The sequence below is a fragment of the Pelophylax lessonae genome, assembly GCF_965119305.1.
Source record: "Pelophylax lessonae genome assembly, chromosome: 6".
Taxonomy (NCBI): domain Eukaryota; kingdom Metazoa; phylum Chordata; class Amphibia; order Anura; family Ranidae; genus Pelophylax; species Pelophylax lessonae.
In genome coordinates, this window is record NC_138773.1 from 295,850,205 (window position 1) to 295,867,588 (window position 17,384).

Genomic DNA, 17,384 nt, shown 5'->3' on the forward strand with positions numbered 1-17,384 from the left:
CTCCCCTCTCCCATCTTAAAGTCTCCTGGGTTGCTTCACCTATCCCAGGAGGCTGAAGGGCCATTCCTAAAGCGCCGTGTGACCTTGTGCATGTGCAATGGGTAGCCGGCTGTGGTTCCTTGGGTAGCCAGCTGTGGTTCCTCAGGAAGCCACAGCTGGCTCCCATATCCAAGATGGCGGTGCCGGGAACCTGAAGCAGTAAGAAGAACCAGTTGCGAGTTGACAGCGCTGGAGTCCAGGCACTGGTTTTTTAAAAGTATTTGTAGCTGCTGATTTTACAAAACAAACTGAAATTCCACTTTAAGCAAGATTATGGCGTCCCAGGTATCTGGGCAGGGGCGTAACTACAGGGGTTGCAGGGGTTGCAATTGCTACTGGGCCCCATGCTCCAGGGGGCCCAGTAGCAAACCAGTGGGTGAACTTCCAGGATCGCGAAGGTCACACTTGCGACCGGGCCCTGGCATTGCACCACTGTGGGGAGTCCCCAAGATTGCAGGAAGGGGGCCCACTGCAGAACTTGTGAAAGGATCCTCCTGCGGGACCGTAATAAAAGGCCATGCAACGAGAGTAAAGAGCCCCAGGATTAGTGGAAAGAGCCCTGGGCTTGAAGGGAAGGGCCCCGGCCAGGGGTCTGGGGGGCCCTTCATGGTTTCTTGCATCAGGGCCCTGAAGGTTCTAGTTACGCCTCTGTATCTGGGGATAGGGCCCATCAGGAAGATGCACTGCAACACAGATCAGAGCACTGGAAATTTACACCTCAGAAGGGTAGCTTTTAGATTCTAAATTTAACGTAATTAAGAAAACTTAAGCTGGTCATTTTTAAATAGATCTTATTCAGGGTTGCCTATTTTGTTTTGTTTTTTTCTTATTTTGTGCCGAAGTGCATGAAAGATTGGTGATATGCATACTGCACTGCCAAATTTGAACCAATCGGATTTTCCTGTTCAGTAGTATGAAATAATCTTCTATATCTAACCAGCTGTGCTCTCTCTTTCAGAGGACGTTTCAGCTGATAAACCAGCAAACTCATGTGCGAATGACACCATAGTTCCGCAGAACACCGCATCCCTTGCAGCACTGGCCCAAGGTGCTGCTAATGCCACAGCAGTCAGTTTGCTGCTCACCCATACTCATATGTACATCCTGGAGGAAACCCATCAGTGGCTTCACGGTCCTTCACCTGCTGGAAAAGACACCGGTCAGGAGCCTGCGGACAGAGTTCAGGTTAAGGACAAGCAGTCCATTAGCAGCATCAGCTCTGTGCACCTGTTCAGCTCTGCAACACTGCATCTACGCATCCATCTTTATAATGAGGTATGGGACCCACAGACCCTAATTGAGATCTGAAGAGCTCAGCATTGGCTCCTGAAAACAAAAAAAAAATTCATATGTCCTCATTCTATCACAGAATTTCAAAGCTGTGCTGAGAGAATTAGGGGTGGCTGCTGACCTTTTTAGCTCACAGTGTGCAGTGAAATTTTAGTACAGGAGAGGAGCCTTTACAAGAGTGCAAGACTGATGGGAAGGCTGGAGTCCAGCTTTAATGACCTTTCACTGCAGACTCTTGTATGCACTCCTGTCCTCCTTTTCTATGTTCTGTCACTTTCCCTCCCTCCCTGCTTTTTGTCTTCCTACTGATCGTCAGCTCCTCTCTGAATAACATAATAGCCTTTATCTAGTCGATTATATATATTTTATCTTCACAGCTGGACCTTCAGTTAGAGGTTAGTAGAGAGGCTCACCTCCCTCCTGATAAGTGCAGCTCACAGCTCCGCTCCTCATTAAGGGGAGATAAGAGCAGCACAAGGAACAGAGCGGAGGAGGAGAACTGTGCATGATTACAAGTGCTGTTATAAGGTGTCGGAGGAGTGAAGAATTCCCAATTAATTTGAGCCATGATGAGCTTTTGTAACCATTAAGCTCAGAACCTGGAACATCTCTATTTTAAATGTGTTTTTTTTTTTTTTTTTTTTATCAGTATGCACGAAGATCCTTCATCAGTAATACACAAAGATACAATAACCTTAGCACTGGCATCTGTCTTTGTTATGATACGAAAATATAGACAGTTGTGTGTGTGTGTGTGTGTGTGTGTGTGTATGTATATATATATATATAAATATACATGTGTGTATATATATATATATATATATATATATATATATATATATATATATATATATATATATATACACACACATATACATGTACATATATATATATATATATACACATATACATGTACATATATATATATATATATATATATATATATATATATATATATATATATATATATATATAGTGTGTGTATATACAGTATTTAGAAAGCAGTCCATCTGATATTCACCAAACATTCAGTGCAGGTGATTCTTTCAGGTTCAATGAGAATGAGTAATTCACCAGCAGTGAAAGTCCCATTTTCTGCTTTATAAATATGTCTTTAGATCAGTGGTCTCCAAACTGCCGCCCTTTGCTTGCCTTTATCCGGCTCTTGAGGCATAATTCCTCCCGCTGAAACCAACTATTTCTCCCCTAATATCAAAGGTCGGGACTACCCCCACTGGGCACAGTCCAGCCCCCCTAAGGTCTGAAGGACAGAAAACTGACCCTTTCTTTAGAACATTTGGAGACCCCTGCTTTAGATGGCCAAAAGTCAGAGTTCAGGTGTTTCCAGGTGAAGGATACTGTTAAAGTAGTACTAAAGGCTGAAGACTTTTTATTATTATTATTTTTTTGTCCCAATAAAATAATAGATGTTATACTTGCATGCTCTGTGCAACGATATTGTACAGAAATGTCCCTTATCTCTTCTTCTGGAGCTCCCCACCAGGTCTTTCAGCTTCTACCTCCTCTGGGCACCTCTTTAGCAAGCCAGGTGCTAAGGAGACACCCATGCACATGCCTTCCTGAGTCTGGCTTTGTGCATCCATAGACACACATGGCACCAGTAAAACATGTCCCTGCTCCATCCTTACAGGAGTTTGACTGACATCAGCAGGGGCCTCTGGCTTTGCTGCCCTGAGTTTCTCCTATGAAGGCAGAAAGTGAGGGAAGTGGTGCTGCAGTCAGCTCTGGAGCAGGGTCCGGTAAGTGTTTAGGGGTTAGGGTGGGTAGGACCAGTAGTGAGGCATTTTTTACTTTAATGCAGAGAATGCATTAGGGCAAAAACCTTTTGGCTTTAGAGCCACTTTGTTACAGCACTCACTTCCCTGCATTCCACTCTTACCCCCCCCCCCCCAATCTACTCTTAAGATTTTTATTTAATTATATATATTTTTTTTAAACCCTCCTTGTACTTCCGGGATTCTCACCTAGGCAAGGATACTGTATCTGCCACTCTGGGATACTTCCTTTGAAGCTGCGGAGTACTCCACCATCAAGGGGGTGTCTGTCTCTTCCTGGTTCTTGCTGCTGATGGTACATGTGGGACACCAGGGGGCCAACTGCAAGAACCCTGAAGAGACAGCCAGTCCCCAAAAGGCCAGGATGAGGATGGGGGGGGGGGAAGTTTGGTGAGAGGGACCAGCAGCACTGGAGTGACAGATCCCTGCATAAAGCAGCTGGATTTGGTAGTTATGCTTGTTGTTAACCCAGAAAAAAAGGTAAGAATAAATAGTAGGGGGGTTGCAGGGGAGTGAGGTTCCTCTTTGAACTGAAATTTCAACACAGTGGTTTATCCCTTTCTATCCTTCTCCCTCACTATTGTTTTGTCTGAAATTGCAATTAGGGACAGACTATGTGAAAGCAAGTAACCTCTGTAGCAAGATCTGTGAATGGAGAAGAGTCTGATGAGTCACAGGATTCTCCCTTCCATTCACAGTGATGAAAGTTTCATCAATGAATGGTAGGGCAGGAGAGGGCATGTCTCCTGAGACACTTGTTTAAAAGCATCAACAGCAAACCTTTCATTGTGCATGATCATTAAAGAAGCATTCAGATTCCGCCTTACCCCTCAGGCCAGGCCGAGGGGTAAGCCAGAAAGGCAGCTGCCTTGGGCACTTAGGCAGGAAGGGGGCACAAAAAGGGCATAGCCAGCAATTTATACTGCTTACATAGTTGAAAACTCATGTGAGGGGGGGGGGCTATTCTGGCATTTTCACTTTGGGTGACAGGCCTCGTTCACATGGTGCGTAGTAAAGCATATGCCAATGGAGGTCCATGTTTACCCACATGGGGAAGCACAGGTGTTCTGTGCATCCCTATACAGGCAGTCCCATTGATATCAGTTAGGACGCATGGGCTGCACGAACACAACGGTCTACCCCAGCGTTTCCAAGTAACTTTATGTTACAGTAAAGGTTAACTGGAATTCAGAGGATTTTGATGTATTCCAGCATATGGCTGCAACTAACAATCATTTTAATAATCGATTAGTTGGCTGATTTATTGTTTTGATTACCGTATATACGCGAGTATAAGCCAACCTGAATATAAGCCGAGGCCCTAATTTTACCACAATAAAATGGGAAAAATGATTGACTCGAGTATAAGCCTAGGGTGGGAAATGCAGCAGCTACTGGATCCAACTGGACCACCACAAGACCCAAAACAGGGGCTGCGGGCATGGTACAGGAGAATGCGGGGCTGCGGGCATGGTACAGGAGAATGCGGGGCTGCGGGCATAGTACAAGAGAATGCGGGGCTGCGGGCATAGTACAAGAGAATGCGGGGCTGCGGGCATAGTACAGGAGATGCAGTGCTGCTGGCATGGTACAGGAGAATGCAGTGCTGCGGTTATGGTACAGGATAATGCAGGGCTGCGGGCATGATACAGGACAATGCAGGGCTGCGGACATGGTACAGGATAATGCAGGGCTGCGGACATGGTACAGGATAATACAGGGCTGCGGGCATGGTACAGGAGAATGCGGGGCTGCGGGCATGGTACAGGAGAATGCGGGGCTGCGGGCATAGTACAAGAGAATGCGGGGCTGCGGGCATAGTACAAGAGAATGCGGGGCTGCGGGCATAGTACAAGAAAATGCGGGGCTGCGGGCATAGTACAAGAGAATGCGTGGCTGCGGGCATAGTACAAGAGAATGCGGGGCTGCGGGCATGGTACAGGTGTATCCATGCCTGCAGCCCTGCATCTCTTGTAGTATGCCTGCAGCCCCGCATAACGGCAGGTAGTGCAGCTGTGGAGGAGTCTCTTACCTGTTCCTGAGGCCCCTTAGATTTAAAAATGGCGCCGCCTGGCGCCAACACGTCATTGCGCATGCGCCGCCGCTGCTCGGGAAAGCTCGTATACGTTCCCGGGAATAGCCGAACGTGTACGGCCTTTCCCGAGCGGCGGCGGCGCATGCGCAGTGACATGTTGGCGCGGGGCGGCGCCATTTTTAAACCTGAGGGGCCTCGGAGCACATCAGGCCGGCTGGGAACATTTTTTTTTTCCCTTTTGACTCGAGTATAAGCCGAGGGGGACGTTTTCAGCCCAAAAAAATGTGCTAAAAAACTTGGCTTATACTCGAGTATATACGGTAATTGGATAATAACCTTAAAAATAGTGAGGTGTATAATTTAGTTATGTAAAGTTTAAAAAAAAATAGCAATTTATTCCTAAATATCTATATGCAGTAGTAAATAAAAATAACCAAATATATATGGTTGGGGAGCTAAATCTCTAATCCACTCTGACAATAACAGACAGAAGAGGTATACTGTTAGAGGTTGAATCTGGTAAATATCATCAGACTCCGATCAAAGTTTTTGTTTAAAAAAAAAAAGAAATTAAATTGCCGATTTTCAGACCGAGCTATAATATATTATGTATGACGGACTCCCTTGTCATAGGCAGGTGGCTGGATAAAACTTACCTGTGCCTGCTGTCACCTAAGCTGGCCATACAAAAACAGTCTTCCTTCCAAAAAAATCTTCATTCAAAGAATGTTCGTTCAATTTTCTAATAGTTAGTGGGATCAAATCAACGTTCGTTTTCAACCACAGTGATGGGAAATATTGATTGAGCAGAATAGAAAACTTCTTGGTCAAAGGAATTTTCAGACCGTGTATGTGGTTTTCGTTCAGAAATTAACTTCATTACAGTATAAAACTGAATGTTAAAAGCAAGTGAAATTTTCAAAGACATTCTTTCATTCAGTGAATGTAGAAAGATTTTTCGTATGAAAATTCTCGTCCAAAAATCAATACGTTTGGCCAGCTTAAGGCTCGATTCACACCTATGCAGTTTGCTTTTGATTAGTTTCTGCAGTGCTTTTTGATGTGCGTTCTGCATTTTTGCACATGCAATTTTTTTTTTTGCAATTTGCATTGTTTATGCTTTTTTTTTTTTTTTGGGCCAATTTACTGTTGGGCAGATAAACGCAAAATTCGGCAAAAACACACATGATTTTCTGCAGCTTCTCCATTGAACCAAAAAAAAAAGCACAATTTTGCATGGAAAAAAAGTCCTTGACCCTTTCCAAATACGCAGCGGCTGAAAAAAAGCATAGATGTGAACGTGTCCCATAGGAAACCATGTTAGATGAACTGTAGTGTAAAGCACCAAAAATGCATAGGTGTGAACCAGGCCTAAGATATTTAGTAGCAGCAACATGCTTTTTTTTTTTTTTTTTTTTTTTTTTTTTTGTATCATCTGTCATAATGGGGTTAAAAAAAACAAATGAGCCCTTTTTAGTAAAAAAGAAAAGAGCAGATAATTGCTACTATAAGGGGTTCATGTATACTGTGAAACAGTGAAAGTAATAATAAAGTAATAAATCTTTTATATTAAAGTAGTACTAAAAGCTGAGACACTTTTTTTTTTTTTCCATAGATCTGATCATTTTAAATACAATACTGGTAAAAGTTGACTCTTTAAATGTAATTGTAATGCCTTCTATTACCTCCAGTCTATCAGCCTCCACCTTCTCTGGGTTCAGATGCTGATCTTCCCTGCACAAAGTCTTTAAGCCCCCGTTCACACTGGGGCGACCTGTCAGGCGACCTGGTCGCCGTAGGTCGCCTTCCACAGAGAAGCTGTGGACCCGTTCTAATAGGAGCGACACAAGTCGCTCCGACTTAGAAAAAGGGTCCGGAGCTTCTTTGGGGTGACCCGGAGCGACCTGCATTGACTTCAATGTTATGAAGTCCGTGCCGGCCGCTGTGAGGTCGCCCGGCGAAGTAGCATCGCCCCAGTGTGAACGGGGCCTAAAGTGTATTTTTTCTTTTTTTTTAAACAACATATATGTCATACTTACCTGCTCTGTGTAATGGTTTAGCACAGAGCAGCCCTGATCCTCCTTTTCTGGGGTTCCCCACTGACATTTCTGGCTGCTCCTGCCTTCAGAGTGCTCCAATAGCAAGCTACAAAGTATACTATAGAGTGCCCCTATAGCAAGGTAAATAAACATCTGCCTTTATAACCACTCACTTCCTGCCCAGGACTACATGTCCCATGAGGCATTGCTCCTCCCACGTTCACAAGTTCAGGTACTTACTGACATGTATGGAGGGTGTACTGAGATGTATGTGTGCTGCACTGTATTTCCTTATATGTAAACAAATAATGCATTCTGTATGCAGAACAACTAATTGATTCGAAAAATAGTTGATAGCTATTTTCATAATTGATTGGTTGTTTCGGCCCTAATCCGATATGCGATTTAGGATATTCCTGTGCAAGCTAAGAGACGTTACAAAGCTCTTATTTAAAGTGCAAAACAGACAGCGGAAAGTTAAAGTGCGTAATCCTCCGTAATAAATTGTAATGTTCGGAGTGCTCCACGCCTGATTAGCGTCCTGAAAGGTTCTCATTTTATACAGAGGATTGCGCACTTTACCTTTCTGCTGCCTGTTTTGCACTTTAAATAAATGAATAATAATGAGCTTTGTGGATTGAACACTGATATACAAGTCCTTGGGGGGGGGGGGACTTTTTGTCACATTGGCAAATTTTCTGCCTAATTGATGCCATTAGGCTGTGATTTCCATGCGTGGGGCATTTGATAAGAAGGGGATTGGAATCATTGTATGATACAATGATAGAATTTGCAGCTAGCTGAGCGGTCTGGTGTTGGGAATGTTTAAAGGAAACCTTCACTCCCATGATAAACTTGCAACCCCCCTCCTGTTTTTTATTTTTTTTAATACTTCAGCCTGCCCCCAAAAATGCATGCCTCTATTCTTACCTAGGTAAGAATGATGTGTACCTGCTTATACAGCCTCCTAGGGAGGGTATCCCCATTACATATCCCAGGAGGCTGCAGAAGCCAGCATTGGGGATCAGTTGTAGGAGCCCAGAAGAGACATCCGGCTCCCAATGACACGAGAAGGGAAGATGGTGTCGGGGGACCCTGTCTGTGGCAGCAGGACAACGCTGGATTTGCTGGGCAGGTGAGAATGTTTTCTGAAGATAAGGGTCCTTTCACACGGGATTTCCACCCGGCAGACTCTGTTTTGCTCAGCAGGGATCAATCCGCCGGTCCCCGCTGAGCAGGCAGATGATAGCTCTGTCTCCCCCTTACTTTGCTGAGACGGAGCTGTCAGATCGCCGCTCTCCTCTATGGGAGATCAGATGAAAATGGTCCACCTGTTCATTTTCATCTGATTTTATCCGATCCCCCAGACGGATGGAAAATAGGGTTTCCATCCGTCTGGATTTCACGGACAGGATCGGATCGGATAGCAGCGGGTGTCAGTGGAGATGTCACCGCTGACATCTGCTGCCCCATAGAGGTGCATGGGGCATCCGATCAGATCCACCTGAAAAACTGACAGGAAAGCCTGTGTGAAATGATCCTAAAGCTGGATACACACTATACAACTTTTGTTGTTAGATTTCCTTTAGATTTACCTTCAACTATGTAGTGCAAGGGCCTGCCTGATTGTATGCAAATTGAAAGTGTTTAGGTCTGACCTCATATTATATGGTTTTGGTAAATCTAAAGGAGAAAATCTAAAGACAATTGTATAGTGTGTATGGCCTTAACTCTACATAACATGTAAGAGGGGATAAAAAAAAAGTTCCTCTTTTATGTGAACTCTGAATAAAAATTTGTTATAATAAAAAAAAAAAAATCAATTAAAAAAAAATAAAAGTTCCTCTTTCACCACTTCTGGTTCGGAAGGTTTTACCCCCTTAATGACCAGGCCGTTTTTTGCGATTCGGCACTGCGTTACTTTAACTGACAATTGCGCGGTTGTACGATGCTGCATCCAAATAAAATTGATGTCCTTTTTCCCCACAAATAGAACTTTCTTTTGGTGGTATTTGATCACCTGTGTGGTTTGTATTTTTTTGCGCTATAAACAAGGCAGGCAATTTTGAAAAAAAAAAAAATAATTCTTTCTGCTAAAAAACACAGCCAATAAAAAAAATCTAAAAAATCGATTTTCTTTTTTTTTTTTTTTTTTTATCAATTTAGGCCAATATGTATTCTGCTGCAAATTTTTGGTAAAGAAAAAAAAATCCCAATCAGCGTCTATTGATTGGTTTGTGCAAACCTTATAGAGTCTAGAAACGATGCAATATTTTTATGGAATCTTTATTTCATTTTTTTTTACTAGTAATGGCGGTGATCAGCGATTTTTAGCAGGACTGCGACATTGTGGCAGACAAATCGGACACTAAAGCCCTGTACACACGCAAAGATTGTTGGCCGTAAATTGTTGGCCAACGTCCGATCTGCCGATTTTCGGCTTGTTAGTATGATGCTTCCGACAACCAACTGCGAATTTTTGACCGAAAAAAATCTGGTGTGCATGCTATAAAATTTTTGTTGGCCAACAACAGAACGGCCGATTGTTCCTCAGTCAGTACAGATTTCGGCCGACAAAAATCAGATGAGCAAGACTGGGCATGCTCAGAGAAGAAAAAACACACGGAAAGTAAACCAGCACATGACATCACTTCTGAAGTTGGTTTTTGTTGGCCAAAAAAAGTCCAGTGCAAGTCTAGAGCACATTTCAACCAACAAACACCGGACAAAAGACGGCCGATCGGTTGGCCAACAATCTGTGCGTGTGTACGGGGCTTAAATGACATTTTTTGGGGACTAGTGTCATTAATACGGTGATCAGTGCACTGGCAAGGAAGGGGTTAACATCAGGTGTGATCAAAGGGTTAGGTGTGCCCCTAAGGGGTGCTTACTAACTGTGTGGGGGGGCGGGGGGGGCTTACACTGCCTGGGGAAAGACAGAGATCCTGGTTCCTGGTGCAAGCAGGAACACAAGATTTCTATATCTTGTCCCCTTGCAGAATGGTGATCTGCCTCTCCCAAGGATTATCCCGGGTCTGCCGGACCCATTGATTGACATCTCCGCTAGCCAATAACGGTGCGCTCGTGCCTCCGGCAGCACGATGGCGCCATCTAGTGGCTATTGAACGAAACGATGTACATGTGCGTCGTTTTGCGCAATAGCACCACATTGCTGCAGTAAATACACGGTGGCCGGTCGGCAGGTGATTAAAAGATACACTCACCAGTGAGTGTAGCAGGCAGCAGGTTGGTCATGCATGGTAAGAGCGTTGAACTTCCGGTCTCGGCCCGACCATAAGTCAAACATGTGTCCTTCTCAAGGGTCCTTGAAAGTCACGTGTTTGTGACCCAACGTGTCAGGAGAAGCCGGATGATGTCCCTTCCGGTCACGGGATTGCTTTTAAATCACTTAATTAAAGGAATTGTTTCAATTTACTTTAAGACATCTACACAGTTTCTGATGGGACTTTTATATTTTTGCATTTTTTTTTTTAATCTCTAGCAGTGGTGATTGGGTGCACTGCCCAGTAGGGCACTTGGACGTTTTTTTTTTTTTTTTTTAATAATATTTAATCTTTGCCCTTTCTAATGGATGAGGCCTATGAATTGTCTCTTCGATTGTTTTACTCAGCACATTGATCATTTAAATGTTTTATGATACCACTGTTTTTGAATTGAAATGAAATGCATGTTTTGACATTTCCGATTATTTTTTGCTTAATAATTTAATTGGATATATCGCCACACCATTCACCCCAATCTATTCCACTTTGTATGTGGGGACACTGCTAGGTTTTTGCAGTAATTTCCTTGATTAGATCATTTTATACATCATATATTGGGTAGTGCATGAGTGGCGCTGAATGGATACTGTTGTATCCATACAGCATAGTTACTGGTCTTGCATGTATGTTGTGATGTCACCCAAGCCCCGCCCCAACATGTTTCGTCATGCCCACGTGACTTCCTCTGAGGGATTCTCTGAGGAAGTCACGCCCATGAGGTGGAGTAGGGGGCGGGGCCGAGATATGCTCTGCGTATGTATGGACACAGAGCCAGCATGGAAGCGAGCCCGCATGAGTGCCCCCATAGCAAGAGACTTGCTATAGGTGGCGCTTGGAGAGGGGGAGGGGCCAGGAGAGCCAACAGGGGACCCCATAAGAGAAGGATTAGGGCTGCTGTGTGCAAAATCATTTCACAGAGCAGGTAAGAATAACATGGATGTTATATTGAAAAACAATTAAGGGTTTAGAATCACTTTAAATTCTAAGTATGAGATTTCTGCGTGTATGATAAGTAATTCAGCCTTATCTGTAGACATAAAAAACACAGAGAGAATATTTTGACATTCAGAAAGCTGTGAAGACAGATTTTCCACAGCTTTAAATTCCAGGGCAAGTCTCTGTCTGAGTGACCAGTCTGAGAAATTTGGATGTAGAGATAAGCTGAGTACAGGATTCAGGGGGATGAAAGATGTTGTGATTGGCGATTAGCGCGAGTTAGTGGAAAGTCTTGGATCTTGAACTAACACATTCCTGGCAGTGCAAAACATTAGCAGGAACCTGACACCTGAATAGAGCTGCACTTCTAAATCCACACAGCCGCTCATTAAAGTGGGCCCATACCTAAATGTTAATTGTCTGTATTAAAGCTCAACCATTACATACACCAAAGGGAGTTGTATTACCTGCCAAACAATTGTTATTTCTGTCCACCCAGTCCTGAGATTTATACAGCTCTGCCCCACAGCACTGTCAGGAAGGGGAGGAGACCTGACCTTTTTATCTGCTGCAGTTTCACTTTTACTTGCAGGTCCCCACCCACCCCAACCCTGTGACTGGACAGTAAAGGCCCGTACACACGTACCTATTGTCGGCCGAAAATGTTCGGCCGCCGAACAATCGGCCGATTTTCGGCTTGTTAGTATGATGCTGCCGACAGCGCACTTTCGGCCGAAAAGAATCTGTCTTGCAAGCATGAAAATTTTTGTATGCCGACACCAGAGCGGCCGATTGTTCGCCAGTCAGTACAGAATTCGGCCGACAGACAGCAGATTTGCAAGACTGGGCATGCTCAGAAAAGAAAAAACACAAGGAAAGTTAACCATCACATGACATCACTTCTGTAGTCGGCGGACAAAATTCTTGTGCTGTCTTTTGCACTTTTCAACAGACACCGACAGCCCTGGACAAAAGACGGCCGATCGTTCGGCCGACGATCGGTACGTGTGTACGGGGCTTAAAGGGAGAGGCAGCAGACTGATGAGCTCCTCTCTCTTTCTCCTTCTATCACAGGGGTCTTCAAGCTATGGCCCTCCAGTTGTTCAGGAACTACAATTCCCATCATGCCTAGTCATGTCTGTGAATGTTAGAGTTTTACAATGCCTCATGGGATGTGTAGTTCCGCAACAGCTGGATGGCCATAGGATCCCTGGTATCAGTATAATACTTCCTGATTGAAACTTCTGTGTTCTTGATGATTGTTGTCACAGGACTGAAAGTGATGGGGGTTTTTTTTTTTAACCTGGCAATGAAGTTTTTCTGTCCAGCCCATCCTAAGATTTATACAGCTCTACCACACAGTACAGCCCTGGCTGGAAGGCAGATCTGATCTTTCTTTGCTGCAGGTTTAGCGGGTAGACTTTGTCCAATTCTTGAAATTCATCTTTAACTTTAATAGTAGCAGGTTTTTAGTGAATAAATTACTATATAAAAATATACTTTATTAATGATAAATTATACAATTTTTATACTTTCCTTGAGAACCACTTTAGGTCCTTTGCACATGGGGCGATTCAGCTGTAGTGTATCCCTCCTGGCATGTTAGTGTGTGCCCAGAAGGGACGGGTGCAACATCCATCCCCGCTGCAGGCAGCTTGTCAAAATGAATGGCATGCTGCAGCTGGACAATTTCCTAATTGGTAGCAGCGTTTTAGGGCCTATCTGTTGAGGGACGAGGTTCAAGAAGACACTAGACGCTGCACTTTTCCCTCCCGGGCATGCTGCAGCTGAACAGCCCAAGACACTGGATGCTGCACCCTTCCCTCCTGGGCACGCTGCAGCTGAACAGCCCAAGACACTGGATGCTGCACCCTTCCCTCCTGGGCACGCTGCAGCTGAACAGCCCAAGACACTGTACTTTTCCCTCCCGGGCATGCTGCAGCTGAACAGCCCAAGACACTGTACCTTTCCCTCCCAGGCATGCTGCAACTGCAAAGCCCAAAACACTGGACGCTTCACCTCCCCCTCCTGGGCACGCTGCAACTAAACAGCCCAAAGCACTGTACACAATGTACCTTTCCCTCCCCCTCCCGGGCATGCTGCAGCTGAACGGCCCAACAAAGACACTGGATGCTGCACCTTTCTCTCCTAAGCATGCTGCAGCTGCACAGCCCAAAACACTGGACTCTGCACCTTTCCCTCCTGGGCACACTTCTGCTAAACGTCCCAAGACACTGGATGGGGCACCTTTCCCTCCCGTGCACCCTGCAGCTGAACAGCCCAAGACACTGTATCTTTCCCTCCCGGGCATGCTGCAACTGCAAAGCCCAAAACACTGGATGCTTCACCTCTCCCTCCTGGGCGCGCTGCAACTAAACAGCCCAAAACACTGTACACAATGTACCTTTCCCTCCCCTCCCGGGCATGCTGCAGCTGAACAGCCCAACAAAGACACTGGATGCTGCACCTTTCTCTCCTAAGCATGCTGCAGCTGCACAGCCCAAAACACTGGACTCTGCACCTTTCCCTCCTGGGCACGCTTCTGCTAAACGTCCCAAGACACTGGATGGGGCACCTTTCCCTCCCGTGCATGCTGTAGCTGAACAGCCCTAGGCACTGAATGCTTCACCTTTCCCTCCCATGCATGCTGCAGCTAAATGACCCAAGACACTGGAAGCTGCACCTTTCCCTCCTGGACATGCAGCTGAACAACCCAAGACACTGAAAGCTGCACCTTTCCCTCCCGGACACGCTGCAGCTGAATGGCCCTGTATGCAAGGAGCCTTAAAATGTTTTCCGTTCGCATGGTTTTTGTGATCTGTCTTTGTCACCATCCATTGACGTTCTTTGTTTTCTATTTGCAGACACAGCAGAAGGAAAGTGCTTGGCTTTTGTGGACAGAGAACCCAGATCTTCCTAAAGAGATAGTGGAGTGGCTGCGCGTTCCCTGGGAAGCTGAATATCACATACACTTCAATCCGGTTATCCATGAGACCCTGGACTGAAATGCAGAGCACTATAGAGAAGTGTTTTACAGGATTACTGAGTCACAGCCGGATTGTGTCCAGTATGGTGTGTACAGTGGCAGGCTGGTGTCCCTGACTCCTATAGCTTTACTCTGTGAGAGGAGAGTGTTCTGCACACTGACCCCGTCCAAACTGTGCCAGGAGAGTGTTGATGGAGATGCGGCAGACTTTGCACTATTGTTGTTGTTTTTTTTTTTCTAATTTCTGAAATGTTCCCATTTTAATGTAATATTGTAATAAAGTTTCTACCCCATTTTACAGGATTCCTTCTGGACTTTTTATCACTTTACTAACTTCCACTTTGTATTTCTGTCCATCCAGTCCTGAGATTTACACAGAACAATGCTTTCTGGAAGGGCAAGAGGCCTGGTTTTCTCTGCTGCATATAAGCAGCACCTACAGGTCTCCATTAGCCTGTGACTGGACAGTGAAAGGAGAAGCAGTAGACTGATGAGCTCTGTCGCTTTGCTCTCTCTTCCTATCAGCAAGTCCCCTGTTGGCACATAAGCTGCACCACAGAAAGCTGAATTCTTGTGCCGTTTCTCCTCACTCTCCCAATCAGTTCTACTGTTCTGGGATTGCAAGAGACCGTTACTAAGTCAAATTCAGGTACTTCCACTGCTTGTATAAAATAAAATAAAAAAAGTAAATTTAAAGCAGCGCTTCCAACAAGCTAAAAATGAACAACCCATTAAAAGATGACTTCAGGGGAGGACTGGGCAAAGAGGCAGGGGGGGGGGGCAATCGCCCCCCTGGACCGCTCTGATGCCCTGTAAAAAGGCTGCACCGCTTCTACCACAGACATGCCTAAAGGATTCCTGGTGAAAAGAAGTAAAAAGTCCCCACTGCTGACCTACTGAGTGTGGGTTGAAGACCAGGAAAGAGAGCAGGCCTCCCCCCCCCCCCCCCCCCCCACCAGCATGGATGGTGTAAACTGTGTCTGAGCAGAGGTCTGTTCAGTTCCCCACTGGAGGCTCTCCTCCCCCCTGCCAGCCCCAACCGAGCTGTCCCAGCTCGCCGCCCCCTGGCCGGATTCAGCCAGTAACTAGAGGGTACCTAGAGTAGGGCTTTAGCCTGGAATGAGGGTCAAGGGGAGGACAGGAAAAGGGAGAGCGGGAGGAGGGCCGAGTCGCTGCACCATGGGCCTCTGGTTTGTACTTGCCCCATGGGCCAAAACCTGTCAGTCTGCCCCTGGATGACATGACAAAAGCAGCTTTTGCTGCAATATTCAATCCAGAGATTTTCCCTGGAGTACTTTTTATCTGCTGCTAGATGTCCTCGGTCTGATGACGATCATTCTTCAACCCACTTCCTCTGAGCCCAGGTTTCCCCAGACCTGCCCCCACCCTGTAATTAGACAGTGAAAGGCGAAGTAGAACAACAAATGACTCCTTTTTGTCACTTTGCTCTCTCTTCCTGTCAGCAAGTTAGAAACATTCCTTCTCTTTGGTCTCATGCCTCTCTATTAGGCCTCTAATATTGCAGGAAATACCCAGTGCTGGAATGGAGGAGCATGTGACCTGGTACTTCCAAGGGTGTGTAGAAAGAATGTTCATCAATGGCAGCCTCCCGGTTTGTCTCACTAGCAGGCTTCTGTTAAATATTTGGTGTAGGATCTGTCTACACTTGCATGCACTTCAAGTGAAGCCCCCACTGCTGTGTACTAAGATCGCATGCATGTGTTGCAGGCCAGTGCATTTAAAGCTACACTATATTACCAAAAGTATTGGTACGCCTGTCTTTACACACACATGAACTTTAATGGCATCCCAGTCTTAGTCCGTAGGGTTCAATATTGAGTTGGCCCGACCTTTGCGGGTATAACAGCTTCAACTCTTCTGGGAAAGCTGTCCACAAGGTTTAGGAGTGTGTCTATGGGAATGTTTGACCATTCTTCCAGAAGTGCATTTGTGAGGTCAGACACTGATGTGGACGAAAAGGCCTGGCTCAGTCTCTGCGCTAATTAATCCCAAAGATGTTCAATCGGGTTGAGGTCAGGACTCTGCAGGCCAGTCAAGTTCCTCCACCCCCAAACTCGCTGATCCATGTACCATGTCTTTATGGACCTTGCTTTGCGCACTGGTCCAAATCATTTGGTGGAGGGGGGATTATGGTGTGGGGTTGTTTTTCAGGCGTTGGGCTTGGCCCCTTGGTTCCAGTGAAGGGAACTCTCTATGCGTCAGCATACAGTGCATCCGGAAAGTATTCACAGTGCTTCACTTTTTTCCACATTTTGTCATGTTACAGCCTTATTCCAAAATGGATTACATTTATTAACTTCCTCAAAATTCTGCAAACAATCCCCCATAATGACAACGTGAATGAAGTTTGTTTGAAATCTTTGCAAGTTTATTAAAAATAAAAAATCACATGTACATGAGTATTCACAGCCTTTGCCATGACACTCAAAATTGAGCTCAGGTGCATCCTATTTCCACTGATCATCCTTGAGATGTTTCTACAACTTGATTGGAGTCCACCTGTGGTAAATTCAGTTGATTGGACATGATTTGTAAAGGCACACACCTGTCTATATAAGGTCCCACAGGTAACAGTGTATGTCAGAGCACAAACCAAGCCATGAAGTTCAATTAATTGTCTGTAGACCTCTGAGACAGGATTGTTTGGAGGCACAGATCTGGGGAAGGGTACAGAAAAATGTCTGCAGCATTGAAGGTCCCAATGAGCACAGTGGCCTCCATCATCTGTAAATGGAAGAAATTTGGAACCACCAGGACTCTTCCTAGAGCGCGCCACCCGGCTATACTGAGCGATCGATGGAGAAGCGCCTTATTCAAGGAGGTGACAAAGAACCCGATGGTCACTCTGACAGAGCTCCAGCATTTCTCTGTGGAGAGAGGAGAACATTCCAGAAAAACAACCATCTCTGCAGCACTCCACAAATCAGGCCTGTATGGTAGAGTGGCCAGACGGAAGCC

At 45.4% G+C, this 17,384-nt stretch overlaps 1 protein-coding gene across 1 annotated transcript in view; it reads left to right on the top strand.

Annotated features, from left to right (window-relative positions):
* Positions 1-14,693, top strand: part of STK11IP (serine/threonine kinase 11 interacting protein) — a 96,823-nt gene extending 82,130 nt beyond the window's left edge. The window contains exons 24-25 of the mRNA XM_082260938.1: positions 998-1,314; positions 14,284-14,693. Of these exons, the coding sequence (XP_082117064.1) occupies positions 998-1,314; positions 14,284-14,424 (458 nt within the window). The 3' untranslated portion in view covers positions 14,425-14,693. The remainder of the gene's footprint in view (positions 1-997; positions 1,315-14,283) is intronic.
* Positions 14,694-17,384: the final 2,691 nt, after the last annotated feature.